The sequence below is a fragment of the Podarcis melisellensis genome, assembly GCF_964234715.1.
Source record: "Podarcis melisellensis genome assembly, chromosome: 2".
NCBI lineage: Eukaryota > Metazoa > Chordata > Lepidosauria > Squamata > Lacertidae > Podarcis > Podarcis melisellensis.
Window position 1 is genome coordinate 40,900,968 of NC_138529.1, and position 19,283 is coordinate 40,920,250.

At 42.5% G+C, this 19,283-nt stretch overlaps 1 protein-coding gene across 1 annotated transcript in view; it reads right to left on the minus strand.

The window, feature by feature from the left end:
- Nucleotides 1-19,283, minus strand: part of DNAH9 (dynein axonemal heavy chain 9) — a gene marked incomplete at its 5' end in the record, with an annotated part of 180,545 nt that overhangs the window by 121,331 nt on the left and 39,931 nt on the right. The window contains 12 exons of the mRNA XM_081894902.1: nt 2,181-2,355; nt 5,604-5,751; nt 6,212-6,320; nt 6,943-7,070; nt 9,302-9,512; nt 10,101-10,388; nt 10,921-11,059; nt 12,266-12,423; nt 15,452-15,556; nt 16,831-16,987; nt 17,404-17,564; nt 18,934-19,173. Of these exons, the coding sequence (XP_081751028.1) occupies nt 2,181-2,355; nt 5,604-5,751; nt 6,212-6,320; nt 6,943-7,070; nt 9,302-9,512; nt 10,101-10,388; nt 10,921-11,059; nt 12,266-12,423; nt 15,452-15,556; nt 16,831-16,987; nt 17,404-17,564; nt 18,934-19,173 (2,019 nt within the window). The remainder of the gene's footprint in view (nt 1-2,180; nt 2,356-5,603; nt 5,752-6,211; nt 6,321-6,942; nt 7,071-9,301; nt 9,513-10,100; nt 10,389-10,920; nt 11,060-12,265; nt 12,424-15,451; nt 15,557-16,830; nt 16,988-17,403; nt 17,565-18,933; nt 19,174-19,283) is intronic.

Consider the following 19,283-nt stretch of genomic DNA (forward strand, 5'->3'; position numbering starts at 1 on the left):
TCACACACACACACACACACACACACACCCTCCTGTTAGTTAAAACAACTGTCATCAGTCATTTGTTGCATTAAAATTTTTTATTAATACATTACTACCTGTAGTGATCATAGTTCTCAACACTGCATTTTAATCTTACTATGTACACAAAGGTCAGGATTTCCTTTTGTTTCTTTTTCTGCTTAAAGAATAAGCTTTGCAAAGCCTCAAACACATAAGCCCCTTTCACAACTGAAATGTAGATAGTAAAATGGCTTCATCTGCTTTGCCCCACAGTATAAAACAAACTGAACCAGAAAAACTGATCAACTCAGATACCTAGGTTCCAAATGAAGAGTGGAATTAACTTGGCCTTACCAAGAGGAGCTAAATGTTGGTGCATACTCATCTCCACTCTTCTATGGAATAATGCAAACATAAGAGTAAGTCATGGGTTATTGTAATGGGTTTTGATTTGTTTATCTATAACTAGGTGGAAGCATGCAAGACAGCAAGAATCAAAGAAGTCACATGAGAAAGAATCAAGGCATCTTGTCTCATCTTTGAGACAGGAGCCTGAGACATAGAAAATAGGTGTTGGAAAAATGCGGTTCCCTCCTGAAGAAGTGTTAGAATCTATTTCCACCAAACAAACTCTGGAGCGACTGAAACACCAATCATTACTGTCATCAAAAATTGAGAACATGAATACTGAAATGAGGAATGGGCCCTAGGCTTGCATTAATGATATGAAATACTAAACTAATAACTAAATAACAGAGGTGAAAAACAGGATTATATAAATAATTGGATAATGAGGCTGATTTAAATACAGAATAATCAGAGAGAGAAAACCCTCCTATCTTCCTCCTGCCAGTCAAAAATTGTGAAGAATGAGCTCTATTCTTCCCCTGTGCCTAAGGGGACACTGTTTATGAAGGCAGAAAAATCAGAGTTTCAGAGCCCTCAGACTGATTTTTTTAAAAAAAATATCTCGTAGATCCTACCTCAATTTCAGAGCAGAGATATGCCTAGTCCTAGGTTCAAAAGTGTATGCCATCTGAAACCATGCTGTTTGGTTACTATAATTTACCAGAAGCCATCATGTTATGCTGGGAATGAGTGACTGGACTGGCAGGGAAGGGAATGGGAATGGCTTCCTTTAGAGATGCAAACACATCAAATTTACGTAAGTGGAGTAAACCTCAGTCTGGAGACCATCCCCTCTCAGATAAAAGTTAGGGGCAGTTTTCCTCTAGGGCACATATTTGCACACTTGAGTCCCTTGGCTCTGATATCTAACAAAAACCAAATTTTAAATACCTGAATGCCAAAGCTGGATCAATTCTAGAATAGTGATGGCTATTCAGTACCTCCAAGGAAGTGGCATATAAAGTCCTATCTCTCTTATTTGGGAGATGGAGAGAAAGCAGCATGAGCAATAACTCACTCCAGCCAGGCTAGCTCATCAACAGTATTTCAGGATCTTCCTTACGTAGAAGGTCTTGACAAGGACACCCGCCTCTCTAACAGAATTTAGTAGAAGTAGAACCACTGCCCAGTTTTTGCTATACAGTGGTACCTCGGGTTAAGTACTTAATTCGTTCCAGAGGTCCGTTCTTAACCTGAAACTGTTCTTAACTTGAAGCACCACTTTAGCTAATGGGGCCTCCTGCTGCTGCTGCGCTGCTAGAGCATGATTTCTGTTTTCATCCTGAAGCAAAGTTCTTAACTCGAGGTAATATTTCTGGGTTAGTGGAGTCTGTAACCTGAAGCGTATGTAACCCAAGGTACCACTATACTGCAGTTAGCAACTGTGAGCATACAATATGATTGCAAGTTCAGAGCTACCACCAAGTTTCATTTAAATTTGGAAGTTTCTGCTAAGACACACAGAAAAAAAAGGCCTGAGGAAGCTTACATGGAACTAAAGGTTTCAATAATCCTAGCCCTCTTTTTTGAGGGATGTTCCTGCCACTGGGTGGAGGCTCCTCAACTCCATCTCATCTCACCTCCCAGTAAGGGTCACCATTCACCTCTGGGGTAAATCCAACAAGCAACTGATCACCAGTCGCCACATCTGATCATATCCTCTGGCCCATCGATGTTGCGGGTGAGGCTTAGGTTTGCAGTCAGTTGCTAGTTGTAAATGTGAAAATGTATTAAATTAGTATTGCTGTGAGGAGGCCATATCTTCTTACCTGGTCTTGGAACATAGACCCACCGAAGGCCCAGACAGCAGCAAATACAAAATACAGTTCGTAGAGCTCTTTGGGGCAATCCGGAGGAGTGTTTTCCTTGGTGAGAAGGCATTCAAGGAGGTAACACAACATCTGAACCATGCTCTGCTCAGGAACTGGAATAATCTTCTTAAATCTACAATGGGAGAATTGAAAACGTATGAAGTTTAATTGGATTTAGCATGACTGCCATTTAACAATATGAGGAGATAGGCGTATAAATCCTCTTTCCGAACATTAACATTTTAAAACTTTCATTGTGTATATCTTTCTTATCCACTGCTACAGAGAGCTATAAAATACCATCAGCACGCAGCCAAGTAATAACTGTAATCATAAGTTTGAGCCACTCTAAAACTTTGATCCTCTTGAAAGAAGTGAAATGGAAGCCTTGCTAAGGGCACTGATTTGCCACAAATGCAATGAGTTCAGAAGTGGTCAAATAACAGCGTAATAAAATAATCCCTTTCATCTCATATTTTACATGGGTTTAGGCTACATTTACAGATGTGTGAAGCCGGAAGAGACCTGCAGTTTGCTAAAAAGTAATTATAGTTATTGGAACGGCCGGCTGTACAAAATATACTTGTATTTGGAACCATCGGCTGCTCACCCTGAAATCTCCACGTGAAGCATACACAAGGCATCAAGCGGCCCTTTCCCCCTCTGCCTACACTATTTGTGGCTATAATACAGCCTTACTGACTGTAGCAGTTAGAAAACGTACTGATAACAGCTGCAAAAAATAAAAATAAAAAATCCACACTTCTTTTCAGTCTGAACTTTAGTGCAGGCATAGGCAAACTCGGCCCTTCAGATGTTTTGGGACTACAACTCCCATCATCCCTGGCCACTTGTCCTGTTAGCAAGGTATGATAGGAGTTGTAGTCCCAAAACATCTGAAGGGCCGAGTTTGCCTATGCCTGTATTATGGCCTGGGCAAGTGACTGTGTGTGAGGGGGCGGGGAGGGAGAGAGAGAGAGAGATGGTCCCTGTTTTACCTAATTGGAAAAATCAAGTTGTTACTCATTTATCTAAGAGTGAAGTAGACGAGCCTTTCTGCCATCTGATATTTTTCTGCATAGATAGGCCCTCCGTTTGCAGCCAGGTGATGGCATATATGAGGGATGGACAACCCTATGGTTTGTTGAGAGCCGCATGCCTTCAGGGACCAGCTGCCAGGGGGCATTTACAAGCAATAAGTGGGGCAGCCATCCAAATGTGGACAGGGCTAGGATCAAAAGTGGATAGGTCCACCCCTTCTCTCTCTCTCTCTCTCTCTCTCTCTCTCTCTCTCTCTCTCTCTCTCTCTCTCGTCCCCTTCTTGCCACTAGCATGAAATTAAACCAAGAGTCACACACACACACACACACCTTCCTCAGCATACAGGAACCTTCACATGCACTAGACAAGCCATTTTTTGGGTATTACTATGCCAACTGAATCCCACCTTGATCTGTTCTGCAGATTGTATACACATTTGGTGGGAATGTTAAAGAAATTAATTTGGGCCAAGGCCTTGAATCCAATGTCCTACTCAGAGTAGACTTAAATTAAAAGACATGGCTAACTGGGGTCCATTCATTTCAATGGGTCTACTATGAACAGGACAACCTGCTGTAATTAAAGTAATAGAAGAAATCAAGTTATGCAAACTTGATTAATAGATCCAGCCATCCCATCATTAGGAAGGCTTGGTGACTAAATTTAAGAAAAAAACATGTAGGCAGTATGTAAGTTTCTGCTCGAAAATTAGAGACAAAGTTTATCAGAAACAGCTTTTATCAGTAGATGATTGGAGTATATGATAGTATAGGATAATATATTATAAGAAAATATGGGAAGGATATGCAACAAAAATAGATTCATTAGGTTGTTGGTACTGGAACCAGGGAACAAATTATCAAAGTTCCTACTGAAAAGAGGTCTTGGAAATAATTTAAAGGATTAACATGAGAATAAGACAAACCTTACTGCAGTAGCATAATCATTAAAATAGTTAAAAGATAACTGAAGATTTATTTTATCTTTTTTGCTAATGCCTCTGCAGATACTAATTAAAAAGTGGATTCTGTGCACAGTGGTGCATGCAAGCACTCCCTCCTCCTTCCTCCTTTTTTATATAATTTATTTATAATTTTCATTTATATACATTTCAATAGTTTAACCATAGTTCTAACATTTCAAACCTCAGCTTTCTTCCTCCTCTTTCTGCGGTTCCTTAAAATTATTTTATCATTTCCTGCATATTCTAAATTAACTTATTCTTTAATTCATCTATTTTGATTATATATTCTTTTGAAACTGCAGGTTATTACAGTAATCCTGCCAATGTCTTTATCTGTTTACAATTTGTTTGTAGATATTCAATAAACCATTTCCATTCTTTTATATAAAAAAGTTTGTTATCTTGATTTCTTATTCTTCCGGTAAGTTTCGCCATTTCTGCATAATCCATAAGTTTTTGTATATATTCATCTCTCGTTGGGACTTCTTCTTCTTTCCATTTTGGGCAAGTAACATTCTTGGAGCTATAGTTGCATACATAAATTTCTATATTGTTTGGGTAGTTCTACACCTGTAATTGCTAAGATAAAAGCTTCTGCTTGTTGTTTTTTACAAATGTTATCCTGTTCCTTCTCCTCCCCAATGCTTATTTATGAGGGAGCCAAGGACTTTTTTTTTTTACTCTCTTTCTTGGTATGGAAAGCCTAATTTTGACAGCTCTTGCTGCCTCCTCCTTTGGAAAAGGCAATTGGTGGCTTCTTAAAAGGGAAACATGGATAAATGTGAAATGGGGAAGTACATGAATGGATGAAGCCCTGCCCACCACTGGAATACAGCCCCTGATATGGTCACTCATGAGGGAATTCAGCCCTCAGGATGAAAAGGTTTCCTCAGACTTCTTGTATAGTATACTTGTGCTTTAAGATTTTTTTCTGTTACAGTCAAACCTCGGTTGTCGAACGTAATCCATTCCGGAAGACCGTTCGATTTCTGAAACGTTCAACAACCAAGGCACGGCTTCTGATTGGTTGCAAGAGCTAGGTGTCACTGTAGTGCCTCTACGCAGGAAACAACCTTAGGGACACACCTAATGGCAAATTATTATTTACTTATGACGCTTGTACTCTGCTCTTCCTCCACTAAAGCCTTAGAGCAGCTTATATGATACTAAGAGACATCCTTTGAAGGCAGCCATTCTTCATTCATCTTCTGTGACCGGAAGAAGCTCTCAAGTCCCATAGGTACGATGCTGAATTTCTTTTAATACAAAACAAGAAACCAGTTGGGGAAGCTAACATGTAGTACTTAGGACAAATGGTCATAAATGCACATAGGGTAAGCAAACCTGTGTGAATTGTTCAGTGTGCTTGACCGTACCTGGTTCTAAGAGTGTCCAAACAAATTGGCAGATACTTGTCAAACAAAATGGTCAGGTTAGCTCGCTCTGACTGGATTTCTCGTCTGTCAATCCAGCTACTCACGGGAGGATTCCAGCCCAGATCAGCTGGATTGATGTAAAGGATCCCTGGGAATGTGAAATATCAGACGTCAGCAAGAGAGTTACCCAGTTTTTCCACATCTAAATTATAGGTAGTTGAAAGACAATAATCTGGTATGGTTATGCAGCGACAACAGCAACTGGGTCCTTGGACAAGGTGTCTGCCATCACTAGCATGGCAGCCATGCTAGCTGGGGCTGATGAGGATTGCAGTCCAAAACATCTGGAAGGCAGCTGGTTGGCTACCCTGGCTCCCTTCATGAATTTTAAGCCAAAGCTAACCCCCATTGGACAGTCTTCTCGAAGCTACCAGCATGAGTTTGACTAAACTGCGGGAGGCAGTGGAAGACAGGAGTGCCTGGCATGCTCTGGTCCATGGGGTCATGAAGAGTCGGACACGACTAAACAACTAAACAACAACAACCCCTATTCACTTTCTACCATGCCAAAATGAAATGCCACCCTCTTCCTCTCCCTTACCACCTACCTGCTCTAGAGACAGTGGCAGGAGTGGCAGTCCGCAGGTGACTGATTTCAAACAGCAGCCTCATGGTGGGATTGAGAGGAATCCTTTCATTGCTTGCTAGTGTCAGCACCTGCAAAAGCATAGATCCAGTCAGGTTGGGAACACAAAGAGCACTGTGATCTGCAGAGACTTCTCAGAAGCATACTGATTGTTTGCAACCCAGGACAGGACATTCCCTGAAACACCAAAACTCTTTATATGGAGTTGTAAAGGTTTCCTCTAGTTTTCTCCCAACTGCTCATTTATTTAAAGCATGAGAATAACGCCACTTACATAAAACCCTGTTGATACTATGTCAAAAAACAATAGAGGGCTTGCTTGTTGCTTCTGCTCCTACCAACGTCCCAGGAAGAAAGTGTGCATTCTGCATTAAAGACCCTTTCAGTTTCTGGAAACAATCTTTTGATAACTCACAAAGGCACAGGGCACCCACCAAGTCTCTACCCTGGACAATCTTCCCAAATTGCACTCAACTAGGTCAGGACTGCACAAATACCAAGCGGTAATGTTTGCTGGATATAGGTTTGTTTGTTTTTTTGTTCCTGAAATTGCAGGGTTCCCACCCTCAGATTCTTGAAACAAAAAGAGTTGTGAAAGTTTGGTCCTATGGTTTACATCCGTGTGCCTTTTGGCAAAGGACAGATTATTCTATGTACTCAAGAACAGTTGTTGCCCTCAAACTTGTGTCTTACCTTATTATCATCCATGACAGTATTAAGAGACTCAATCCACATCGGATCAATATCCCCATCCAGCACAATCCATTTGGGGCCGTCATGTGTAATATTAGCTAGGTCTCGCATAATTGATGAGAACAATCCTAAAGAGATCACAGGCAGTGAGTGGGATTCTCAGAGGAATCTGCACGCTCCCTTTAATAACGTACGAGTGTTTTTGTCGCTGTCGTTAATTCAGCTTGCATACGAACAAGCAAAGCGAAATCTAGATGCAGTTAGTTAAATTTGATAATTACAAAAACAACAGGGTATGAATAGAATCTCCTTCAGGAGATAATGCATAAGCGTGATCAAATAATCTCATTGAAAATAATCCCAGACCACTTAATACTGCTGAGAATGGTTAAGGATAGGGAAGAAGAAGCAACAGCAACAACAAAAAATCTCGGCAGCCCACTCAGAACAAAAAGGGGAAGAAGATCTGTGATTATGAAAAGCATTTGACTATGACTTTGCTGTTCTCCTTCTCAAAATGACACCATCTTCAAAGAAAGAACATAACCACAGCAAACGTTTCAGAAGTTTAGATGACAGTACACAGTGGGCTGCCTTTTTCCTACTTGTCCAATATAATTTCCCTGAAATTTCCCTTGTAAATGCAGGTACAAACCAAAGGGAGCTAAGGTGTGTCCATACAGATGTGGCTGAACTATGCCCACTAGTCCCAGCCAGTATGGCAAGTGATCAAAGATGATGGGATTTGTAGTTCAACAACATCTGGATCAAAGATTATGGGATTTGTAATACCTCTGTTTTAAACAGTTAGGTAGTAACAAAAAGTTACAAATTTAGCATGTACTCAGTTCTGCCCTACACTCTGCTCTCAAACTACAATGTAAAAGCAAGCATACAATGCAATGTTAAACATATTTCCATGTCTACGGGTCCACATGTTAAGTAGCTCAGCACCATAGCAAACTTCTTATTTCAGAGTATCTTGCAAATATTTTTTCCAAGATAACCCAACTGCCTTTTATGAGTATGAGGAACTATTATGTACATGATGTTAGATTCCCCAATATTTTCATTGCTAATCACAGAAGTGAATGCAATACAATAGTATATATATTCTCCTCATAATCCACAGTTGAAAATCTGAACCACACCCCAGCTCTCAGTCAGTCATGCTCCTGAGCTGCTTTTCACTCACACTTGTTAAAATTATATGACACATCAGGGATGCCAGCTGGCAAACCCAAGAAAATAACAAAGCTTTGGCCTATACTAGTGAGTCTGTCACTGAGAACAATGGCATGGTTATATAGTGCTGAAAATATAACATCCAGTATCTCTTGATATAAGGGGGTGGAGGGGAGGGATAGACAGAGGAGATACTTCAGTGAAGATTAGAATTGCAGAAACTCCAGAAGGTCTTGATGCACCATAGATGGTCCTGGAGTTCGACAATCCCACAAAGTAAATAGGGTGTTAGAACGAGGGCAAAGATATTACGCAAGGTTCATTCTATCCTGCTTACACACACACAGTGGGTAAGAACAGTGAAATGGGGCTGGGGAAGCCCCAAACCTCTATATAGGAGGCCTGGGAGGGAACTGGCACATCAGCAAGTCAAAGTTCACACGTCTCAGAGGGTAGAAAAGAGACAAGGAAGCTCTGGAAAGGCTATTTCCATTTAGATATTGTGGGGTGGCCAAGGAACTCCATAACTGAACAGAAGCAAGACCAACTTCCATGAAAGAGGACTGGGAAACATACCATGGTAAGGTCTCAGGCTGCTGTGTTCTCTCTCTCTCTCTCCATGCCACCTCAAATTAGATTAAAAGGAAAAAAACATGCCTTGCCTTCTTTCCAGGTCACAAAGGCCACCTTCTTGCAATAGCTACACTTTAGGGGACCCAGGCACTGAAAATGTGGAACCATACAATGCATTCCAAAGATTACATATCCAAAGATATTTTTCTTGCAAAAAAGTTGAGTAATATGCGGGGGGGTGCTTATGAAATACAAGGAAATTAAGAAAACAAAAGTGCCTCTGGAGAAGTCTGCAAGAAAGTTCAGATGAGAAAAGTACGCAAGAACAATAGCAGCCGTACTGCACAGTACACCAGAGAGAAACACGAGTTATTACTTTTCATGAAAGCCTCATCTATGAAAATAGAAAGCGCTAGAGACATGCAAGAGAAAACGCTGGAAAAGTTCTAACGTGATGAGAAAAATCTCATACCTGCAATGAACTCTCAGAGCACACATTCTGGATTCATTTTTTGAATTTTTAAAATTATTTTTAATTTATTGCAAGTGGCATGAAAAATGTCTCTCTTCCTAGGTTTTGAAGAAGTGAGAACACCCTTACCATCCTTCCACTCTCTTGTAGCAGGATTAATGATGCCAAAGAGTTCATCATTGGTAACCGCCTTCGGATTGAGGTCCATCCAAACAGGCCGCCGCTTCATGATGTGATAGGTCTTGTTGAGAGATTTCAGCACCTGTGACTTGCCTGTACCTGCATTTCCCACGACAAAGACAGAGTGCCGAACTGCCAGGAGTTCTTCCAGCTGCACCACCTACACACAAAAAAGCCAACAAGATAAAACCACCACGTTGTGGACAAAAGTACCCACGTCCCATTTTACTAACCATGCCGGGCCACTCTCATAATATAAATTCAGAACAATGTATATGGTTCTCAAGGCCTGCAAAAGCAGTCATCATCAGAAGAAAAAGGAAGGTCCCTTGCAATGTGATGCGTGAATGGCCACAAACCAAGAACAGGAAACAGGGAACAAATGATAAAACAGGTGTGGGAAACCTGAGGTCCTCCAGATGATGCTGAACTACAGCTCCCATCAGCCCCAGCAAGCATAGTCAATGGCCAGGGATGATGGAAGTTGTAGTTCAGTAACATTTGGGGGGGGGACCAAAGGTACCCCACACATGCAAAGGAGGCGAAAAGTGAAAAACCTGAACATGCAACAAAAATGCACCAGGGATGCCTTCATGCACACACACCCTTGGCTAAGTTCCTATTTACAGTCGACAGAAAAGACTGTTTCACAGAAGCATAGAATTGCAGATTTGGAACAAAGTTAAGTAAAGAAGATCCCAGAGGATCTGCAGCCTAAAGCTTGGGTAGATGAAAGCCGCAACCTTACTTTGAGCACAAAGTTGTCCTCTGGTTGCAGCTTGAGTTCCAGCACAGCTTGCTTCACGAAAGATTCGAAACTGAGATCTCGCTTTCTTGGAACATCCAAGGCAGGAAAGAGGTCCCCAATCAGACCCATGAATACTGGCATGTCATCCGTCACAATCTTAGGGATGTTGAAGTCCCGAAGAGAGCGCATCAGCACCTGGTCTTCAGGGCGGTCTGGGTCTCCTCTCTTGAGAGATCCAGCAACAACCAGGACTGACTTAATTGCACGTAAGCCCCAGTCATAGTGATCCTAATGAGAGAGAGGAGGGGACGATGCATTTTTTACTTGGCCTACACATCAAACACTGGAAGTGTACCTGCAGATATCAGCATGTTATCAAAGGAACACAAATTAACTTTCCTCTAACTCTGATCCTCAGCTTCGTGCTGGAATGACTTGAAAGTACAGCCTCCCTAGGCAATAAGCAGTCAATACAGAAACAGTCAGGTGGAAGAAGTGAAGTGAGGAGGTGGAATCCCAAGAGGCCTGATCCAGAAATCCTGAGAACCAGTGAGGTCTGCAGAAGAACCCAGGTCTAGGAACACCAGGACTCACACTAGCCCACCACCACACATCCCATGCATTTGGCATGGGAATGTAATCCCAGGCAGGAGTAAAATAATAATGGAGAGCAGCAGTTCACAAATGTATATTTGATTGTGAAAAGGGAAGAAAGATGTAGATGTTCATGAGATGCATCATGGAGATGTTCACAAAAGTAGAACATGGCAACACCGTGTGATATCGGATAATAGAGAACAGCTAATGAAATGCAACCTACCTGCTTTGACAGCAGTTCTTTGCATAACTGGTAAAGAGTGATGAACTTCCTAGCTAACAGCCGGGCCTCTATGAATCCTTCTGCCACCAGCATAATTTCACAGATCAGCTCGAAGTCTGGCACAACCATTGCACAGGGCCTAGGAGAGAAACTCAGTGTACGTAACCAAGCCACGCAGGAAGGTGTCTTATACAAGGTCAGGCCATTTGTCCATCTAGCACGAGACTGCCCTAATCCAGACACTGGGTGGGGGTGTTTTCTTTTTACCCCAAGGGCCTCAGGCAAAGCAACAGATGAAGAGTTCTGCTTTTGTGTAAGAGGCCTGCATTTCAGCCATACAAAAGTCACACGCATAGAATCGTAGAATTATGGAGCTGGAAGGAACCCTGAGAATCGCCAAGTCCAACCCCCTGCAATGCAGGAATATACAGGTGTCTCATTCTGGGACCGAACCTGCAACCTTGGCATTGTCAGCCCCACACTCTAACCAACTGAGCTATCCACACACACACACACACACACACACACCTACCTTACCCTCCATCACAATCTAGGGGCACATTATTTAGTTACTTATTCATTATACTTATCATCATCCAGTCAGCCAGCCAGCCAGCCAAAGAGCTGGTTGTGGGATTTTCTGCCTTAGGGACCAAAGTAACTCTGCTGGCCATAAATAAAGTGCACCTTGACCTTGGGAGGGGGAATTTGCTGCTCCACCTAAGGCAGCAAAATGTTGTGGGCTGTCTAGGCATGGAACTGAGTATCCTGAACAGGAGCACTCACTGAACCATTTTGTCCCAGGCCCCACTAGTAGTTATCACATTCAAAATACTATGACTTCCTATCTCCACCAGCTCCATAAGCACAACTTCAGAGATACTATGCAACTCAACTCATGGAATTTACATATAGAAGCAAGAGCCTTATGTGCTTGCATAGTCAGGACCTGGATGAAAGGCTCTGAATGAGTCACTTATATAGCCTGCGTACTCCAGAGCAGCCCAGACTGGTCACTTTCACCCATAAACCATAAGACTAAGCACTGGGCTACACCTTGGAGGGAAAATACTGTGTCTGGTTCATTTGCCCTTGCCAAAATAGAATAAAATACACGTGGCAATGGGAGATATCATGATGAATAGTGTTGGGTATGGAGCAGGGCGTCCCAGGTACAATTTCCAGTGCAATGACAAGCTGCCAGATTGTATACTGAAAACCTCAGTTGACGTTCCATAAAATGGGAACAACAGCTACTCACCACAAAACACTCTTGCAGGAAAGAATGAGGCAAACGTTTTAACATACTAAAAGGGAGCTAAAAGGAACGTGATCCATATCTTACCTGAAAAGAGCTTTCAAATTCTCAGGCAGCTCCGTACGACCGGCATAGCCAGGATTCATGGTGATGAAAATGCCAACAGAGGGAACTAGTTTAATGTCTTCGCCGAGGAAATTAAAATTCTGCTTTTTATCCCTTATGGCATCCTGTATGCTTTTCACCTGAAAATGGAAGAAGATGGGGCTTTTCGCTCTCCAGCTCCACGGATTTTTTTTATAAAGCGTGCTTAATAAAACGTGTGCTAAAAAAGCTATGTGGTATTATGGTACATATTAGAATCGAGCACTTATCTACACTGCAGCATATCTAAGCAAGAAGATGACTTTTGTGGGTTGATAGGGCTGGCATGATCTTTTTTAAGTGATTGCTGTTAAAACTGCTGAAACATTATGAGCAAACTGTAACTTTATGAGCCACTGTACTCCCTCCCCCCCCCAAAAAAAAGAAGGGGGGAAGCCTGCTCCATGGCTCTGTCAGTGTAAATTTTATTCCCTATGAAAAATGACCCCTTCTGCGCCAAACCATTAGGGCTCCTCCAGTCCTGTTTCAGACAGTGGCTAACTAACTGCATCCGGGAAGCCCTGAAGCAGGGCACAAGAGAGGCAGCCCTCCCTAATTTTTTGTCCCCAGCACCTGGTATTCATTGCCTCTGATTTTCCACTTGATTCCAAGGTTAATGAGCAATTGATGACCTACCCTTCATGAATTCGTCTAATTCTCTTTTAAAGCCATCCCAGTCAGTGGCCATCTCCACCTCTTGCTTCAGTGAAGTCCATAAATGAATTATGCTTTTAGGTGAAGAAATACTTTCTTGTGTCTGTCCTGAAACTACAGCCAACTTCACCAGGTGGCCCCCCAGTTGTAGTGTTGTAATGGGGGAGAGGGGGGTGAATAATTTATCTCCGCCCTCTTTTTTCCATGCCGCATGTAAGGTTGCATGAACATTAAATTTAGGCCAGAAAGACCCCTGCCTACTATTGACAGAAACTGACTGGTAATGTGATAAGTTCTCATGCAATCCAGGAACAAAATTTAGGATGGGTCATGGAAGCAGGAATGAGGAAGCCTGTGACATATCACCACCTTGTAAACCAGGACTATTCCAAACCAGCCAAGGCAGGAGCAGCTACATAGATTCATTGATACTGGGATAAAAGAAATGAAAACCCTTCACGCCATGGAAAAATGTCTATAGCATACATTTATCCCCCTGTGTGATGGCTCTGCATAGCCAACATCATAGGAATATATTCAAGGCTAAGAGCTAATTAAAACAGAACACCCACTGCTTTGGGCCAACAATGCAATATCTATACATGCTAAGCTATCCAAGATAGAATTTTAATTGACCTGGAAGTTAAGTGAGATTTTGAGAGTGGCTGCCTTGAATATTTAATAGCAAGACTAGCACATCTACTACAACATACATGACTTGCTAACTTTATGGCCTGCTTTGTTCTGCTGTGTGGCTTGTACCTCTGAAGCACAGATTCATCGTCTTGACTATTATTATTTGGAGGGCTTAACGTCAAGAATGTTTTTCCTGTTGTGCTGCTTTCTGAGAGAAAAAACAGATCATCAACGCCATGTTTACTGGCTCAAGATAATCTCTGTATTAACAGGCTGTCTTCAAACACAACCAGCACTTGACAAGACACTCAACACTTGACAAGACAAGCATCTGATTAGGGCTTTCCCCACCATCACATTAACATTCCAAATTGTATTTAAAACTATGATGATAACTTTACAGTGGCACTGCTTATTTCATTTCAGTAGTCTAACTAATGGAGAAAAAACATGTAATTTTGAATCGACTAGGGACTTCTTCTCTGAGGATACCATTTCTCCTTTAATCAGATAATACCCTTTTGTATCTTTTCCTGGGCAGTGCACATTAACAAGCTCAACAGTGTCTAATGATCACTACGTGGGTTTTTTTTACACACACAGCACTTAAAATTCACAGGCCTCATATTTTCACAGAGCACTTCTGTACACAGAACTTCACAACTGTACATACCTTTGCCAAATAACACTACCTAAACCAGAAAGGAGGAGAGGCATATAGTTATGCTACAACTGCCATAGAAGCATTGTGTTCTCTATTTCTACTGAGTATCCCTACAGCAAGATCAAATGCCCCTCAGCTACTGTTCCTCTCCGTACCCTTCAGCTTCCACGTTCTTAGTCCATTTATGACACCAGTTCTGCACCTGGAACTAGGCAAAGCTGATATACAGAATTCCCACCTCACCCAACAGCTGTCAAGCACTGGAACTCAACAGAAATAAAGAATGAACTGTGCTTATAATGGGACCGAATTGCATTTCCAAATAATACAACCACAATACCTTAAAAGCAATATTAAAACCAGTAAACCAAGCCTCCCCCCACTTCTTCTGGATCCAGGTAACCCTATATTGAAGAAATTTGGTAAGTGGCAACCAGGCATAGGGCTTTTTCTGAGGTGGTGCCCCATTCATGGAATACCCTCCCAAGAAAGATTAACTTGGCATTAACTCTTATGTTTTAGATGCCAGTTTCAGACCACATTGTCCTCTCCAGCCTTTGATGGTTACTTGCTTTTCTGCTCTTGTCATTGTTGTCCTTTTCCATAGGACTGTGTTTATATCTTATTGTTAATCGTTAGCTCTCTTGAAGACTGATCAGTGGAAAGGTGGAAATAGAATAAATAACATAAAAACAGTGACCATTTCTGGGCATCACACTAAAATATGGTTTAGCAAGACATAAAGGAGCCTTGCCTCCTTCTAGGCTTGCACACTCTCTTTCCTTTCCATGCAGCCAGGAGGAGGAATAGCTTGAAAGCCCTTCCTTCCACTTTTCTTTACCCACAGCATGACACATTATTTGGACTGTAACTGTGGTTAAGACTTACTATGGTCGGTTTTAACAAGCCTGCTTCAGAAACCGTAGTTTGCAGTAGGTTTATTTTAAATGAACCATAGTTAACGTTGCCCACAGTTTGTCAGTCTGGACACAGCAATAAACCATGATTAACTGAAAACAGAAACAGAAGGCCATGCAAGGGGGAAGAGAGGAGAGCCCAGGAGGAGGTTAGGCTCTTTCATGTCTCACCAAACCATAGTTTTGTGTGACATCCAAATGCAGCCAAGCTCTCAAGGTACATCCCTGCCTTACACTTCTTTCCTTCTTATTACTTACCTGTACAGCCACCACTGACAAGACTTCAACAGAAATTCTGTTAAACTCATCAAAACAGCCCCAAGCACCAGTCTGGGAAAGGCCTTTGTAAATGTTCCCACAGGACTGCAACAAAAAAGGGGAAAGGACAGCAAAATTACCCACCTATTTTGTTTTGGTGAAATGTGCATACAACCTATTTCCACTCTCATGAGCGATTTGTTCTGTAGGCACTTTCTAAAGAGCAAAGGAACGGAAGGCGGAAGCTAATAACAGCAATGATGAACCTGGATGGGTTTCTCAATTGTACAGTTTTATTACCTATATGCAAACCACCCATTTAAAGATGATTGGTACTGGCTGACAGCACTCCGAGCTCAAATAGATGAAGGAATAATTCTAGGGTTGCTTACTTAGATCAATGAGAAGCAATGAAGAGCCATTTAGACAAGGGGTGGGAAACCTGCGGTCCTCCAGAGATGGTTGGACTACAACTCCCATAAGTCCCAGCAAGCACTGTCAGTAGTCAGGAATAATGGAAGTTGTGGACTTCAGTAGCTGCAGAGGCAGAGGCAAGGGGGAAGAGATGTTCTTCACCCCTGCTCTAGTTTAATGAAATGTTTTTTCAGCTTTGATTTCAAAACAGGATGGTGCACACCTATGAAATTGTGACTGTGTGAGGCTGTTGTCTCAGCACCTGACTTGAAAGTGAAACAGCCCCACCTACTTTTTGCTGTGCTGCTGCCAACATACAATGCTGAATGCACTGAAGGTAGGTGCACTCAGGTCTAGCATTGTCTGTTGGCCACGATATAGCAATAGTAGGTAAGGCAGTTACATTTCCAGGTCAAATGCTGAGCCAATCCCCTCAGAATGCCACAACTCTGCTGATGGATCCTGAAAGTGTTTCAAATATTTTGGGAACTTCGTTCTTTAAAGCAAAGAACTGGATACAGCCCCGCAGCTGATTTTCCCACAAGAGGGAAAATAGTAAGCTTTTGGGGAAATGGAACAGAAGTGAACAAGGAGAATAAATCTGCCCTGGGGAGAACTGCAAAGCTTGAGTGTGATCATACTTCACCACAGCACTACTCTGTTTTTATGCAAATCCCATTCAAATCAATGCAGATTGTGCAGGAAAAACTTCCCAGTGGGACTGCACCCCAAAGAAAGTGGAATGAAAAGTATGTCAGAACTAACTGTAAATGCAGTTTCTCCAAATAAACAAAAACGTGTAGCAGTAAGTGTATGTATTTAGCTTTCTGCAGAGTTTTGGATTTCTAGTCCTCACCATACCTTTTAAGAGAAACTTCCCTAATGAACCAGCATTTAGTTGAGTTTTCTCTCTACATAGAATCTTACTAGAATGCTATTATTCTTGACTGTTTCTTAAAAGTTACCTTGTAGTCCATTTGCTCTGAACAGTTGAAAACATACACCATGATGCCAAGCGCTCGCCCAAGATCCTTGGTAGTCTCTGTCTTCCCAGTGCCAGCTGGCCCTGCAGGAGCCCCACTCATGGTGAGGTGCAAGGACTGGGTGAGGGTGATGTAGCATCTTCAAACAGGAAGGAAAATATCATCATCATCCTGCCTTCTTCCCATATTGGAACTCAAGGCAACTTACACAAATTAAAACAAGACAGAAAAAACACACAAAAAGCCTAAAAACATATAAAGGATAATCATTTTTAAAAACAATTAAACTGTAATAGAAATCAAAACAATAGGAAAACAAATATATTGAAATGTAGATAATAAAAACAGCAGAGCACTATTAAAAACCCTGTCCTTAAAAAACAAAATTCTTTTTTTTAAAAAAAAGCCTGGAGCTGCAAAACTATCAAGGCTTTGTGAATTGCACATCAGAAATAGCAAATTTCTGCAAAAACAAAATGGGAGGGTGAGGGGAACAGATTCTGCAACAAGCTGCCAAACTAAAGCTCCCTTGTCTGAGCCCTTCCAGATACCTACCTGTCTGTCAGAGGAGTGATGACCAGGCGGGGTGTGTTCCCAAGGTATTCATAGGAATATAGAAACTGTGCATCACAAATGTTCGCATAACAGTGCTTCTCCTCATCTGCCCATCTGTGTCGGAGTTGAGACAGCCAAAGAAACACCTGTGCATTGTCCACCTTCAAGAGCAGAGCAGGAAATCAACATAAAACAGCTTATGGAGGGGCAAATGGTACAGCTGGAATACTAAGGTGATCTACATGCTCCACAGCGATCGTGAGTGCACTTGGGGGCAATGACGTCAATGGTTTTGCACATCTCACCATTCCACAGAGAGACAAGTGCCTTGACAGGAGTGCCAGTCAGGTCGGGTAGAAAATCCCCTAGAGCAACACAGTGGGTCCCCCATCCCTGCAAGTGGAGTAGCTACATTCAGGGCAAACTTCTCCAGGGAATGGTGGGCTCTCCAATCAATGGAGTATTAGCAATCCATTCTACGGCAAAGACCAGGTCAAAGGCATGCCCAGCTACATGGGCTGGAACATTAATGTACTGAGAGAGCCCCATGGTTTGCATGGAGGCTATGACATCCCAAGCTGGTCCATTTGAGGCAGCTTCAGAATAGATACTGAAGTCCCCCCTCCCCCCCAAAAAAATCCACTGTGGTAGGGTTCTCCAACACCACATGCAAGACTTCATTCACCAGCTCGGCCAGGGAGGTTGCAGAGCAGTGGGGTAGATGGTACATTAGCAACATCCCTGTGCTGTCTCTTTGGCCAAAAATTCACAAACTACCCCTCAAACCCACGCACATTGCCAGTTGGTATCCTGGTAAGGACGATGAAATTCTTCTGGATAACTGTAACACTTCCTCCCTCCCCCTCTGACCTGGAATGGTGCTGCACTGAGCACCCTGCTGGGTCAGCACAGGCCTCCCAGCCCATCTGCCAAGGTCGAAGTTATGCATGATAAGTCTGCCCCATCATACACAATCAAATAATGGATGGTCAATTATGTATTATGGACAGTCCTGGCATTTAGCAACTACATGACCAGGCCAGGGGGCCAATTGCTCAGTGTCCCCAGATTCTGAATTACAGCAGATAAAGCAGAGTGGGCAAGGGCTTTGATTTAACTTGCCTTCCTCCCACCTGTATATTTTTGTCCACTCTTACCTGCCACCACCAATCCCATATCCACACTACCTTAGCTAAGACACATAAAGCCACTGACCCATCTCAAAGACCCGAATCAAAAACTAGGCGTGACTCACACCCCAGCTCTCACCTGGAACAGGAACCAAAGATTCCCTCCTGTATCCCAGGACGAATTCAGCATACCACCATCCTAACTTTGAGAAAGCTGGCCTGAGGAACCCTGAGTTAGGATGTAAAAGGGGCAAACAGCAATGGCAGCATGGCTTCAAAGTAATCCCAGTGCTGGTTTAGCCAACTACTCATCTTCACTAGCAATGCACAAGCTGCCTTCTCAGTAATCCTGAGAAAAACAGTATGGAAAAGATCCAGCTGTTTGTGTTGTGTGACAAACCTTCTGAGCGATCATCTTGGCCACCACATCTCGAGCATGCACATCAATGGTACAGATGGTCATGATCTTCTGCCTGTCACCCTTTGAGAGCTGCCCTATGAGCATGGTGATGAGGGTGTTCAGCTGGGTCACTTGCTTCTTGTAGTACTCCTTCATGGCATTCTCATAGCCTTCTTCCAGCCTGGCAAAGGCAATCCCAACCTCTGTGGTCCACCAAATCTGAGTACAGGTGAGTGCCACCTCGGAAAGAGAAAGAAATTCAGAATACTTTGCAAAGTCAGAAATAAAGGGTGGATTTCTAGGCCACAAGAGTCTAAGGGGTGGGATTCAACTAATGAGTGCCGTCAATG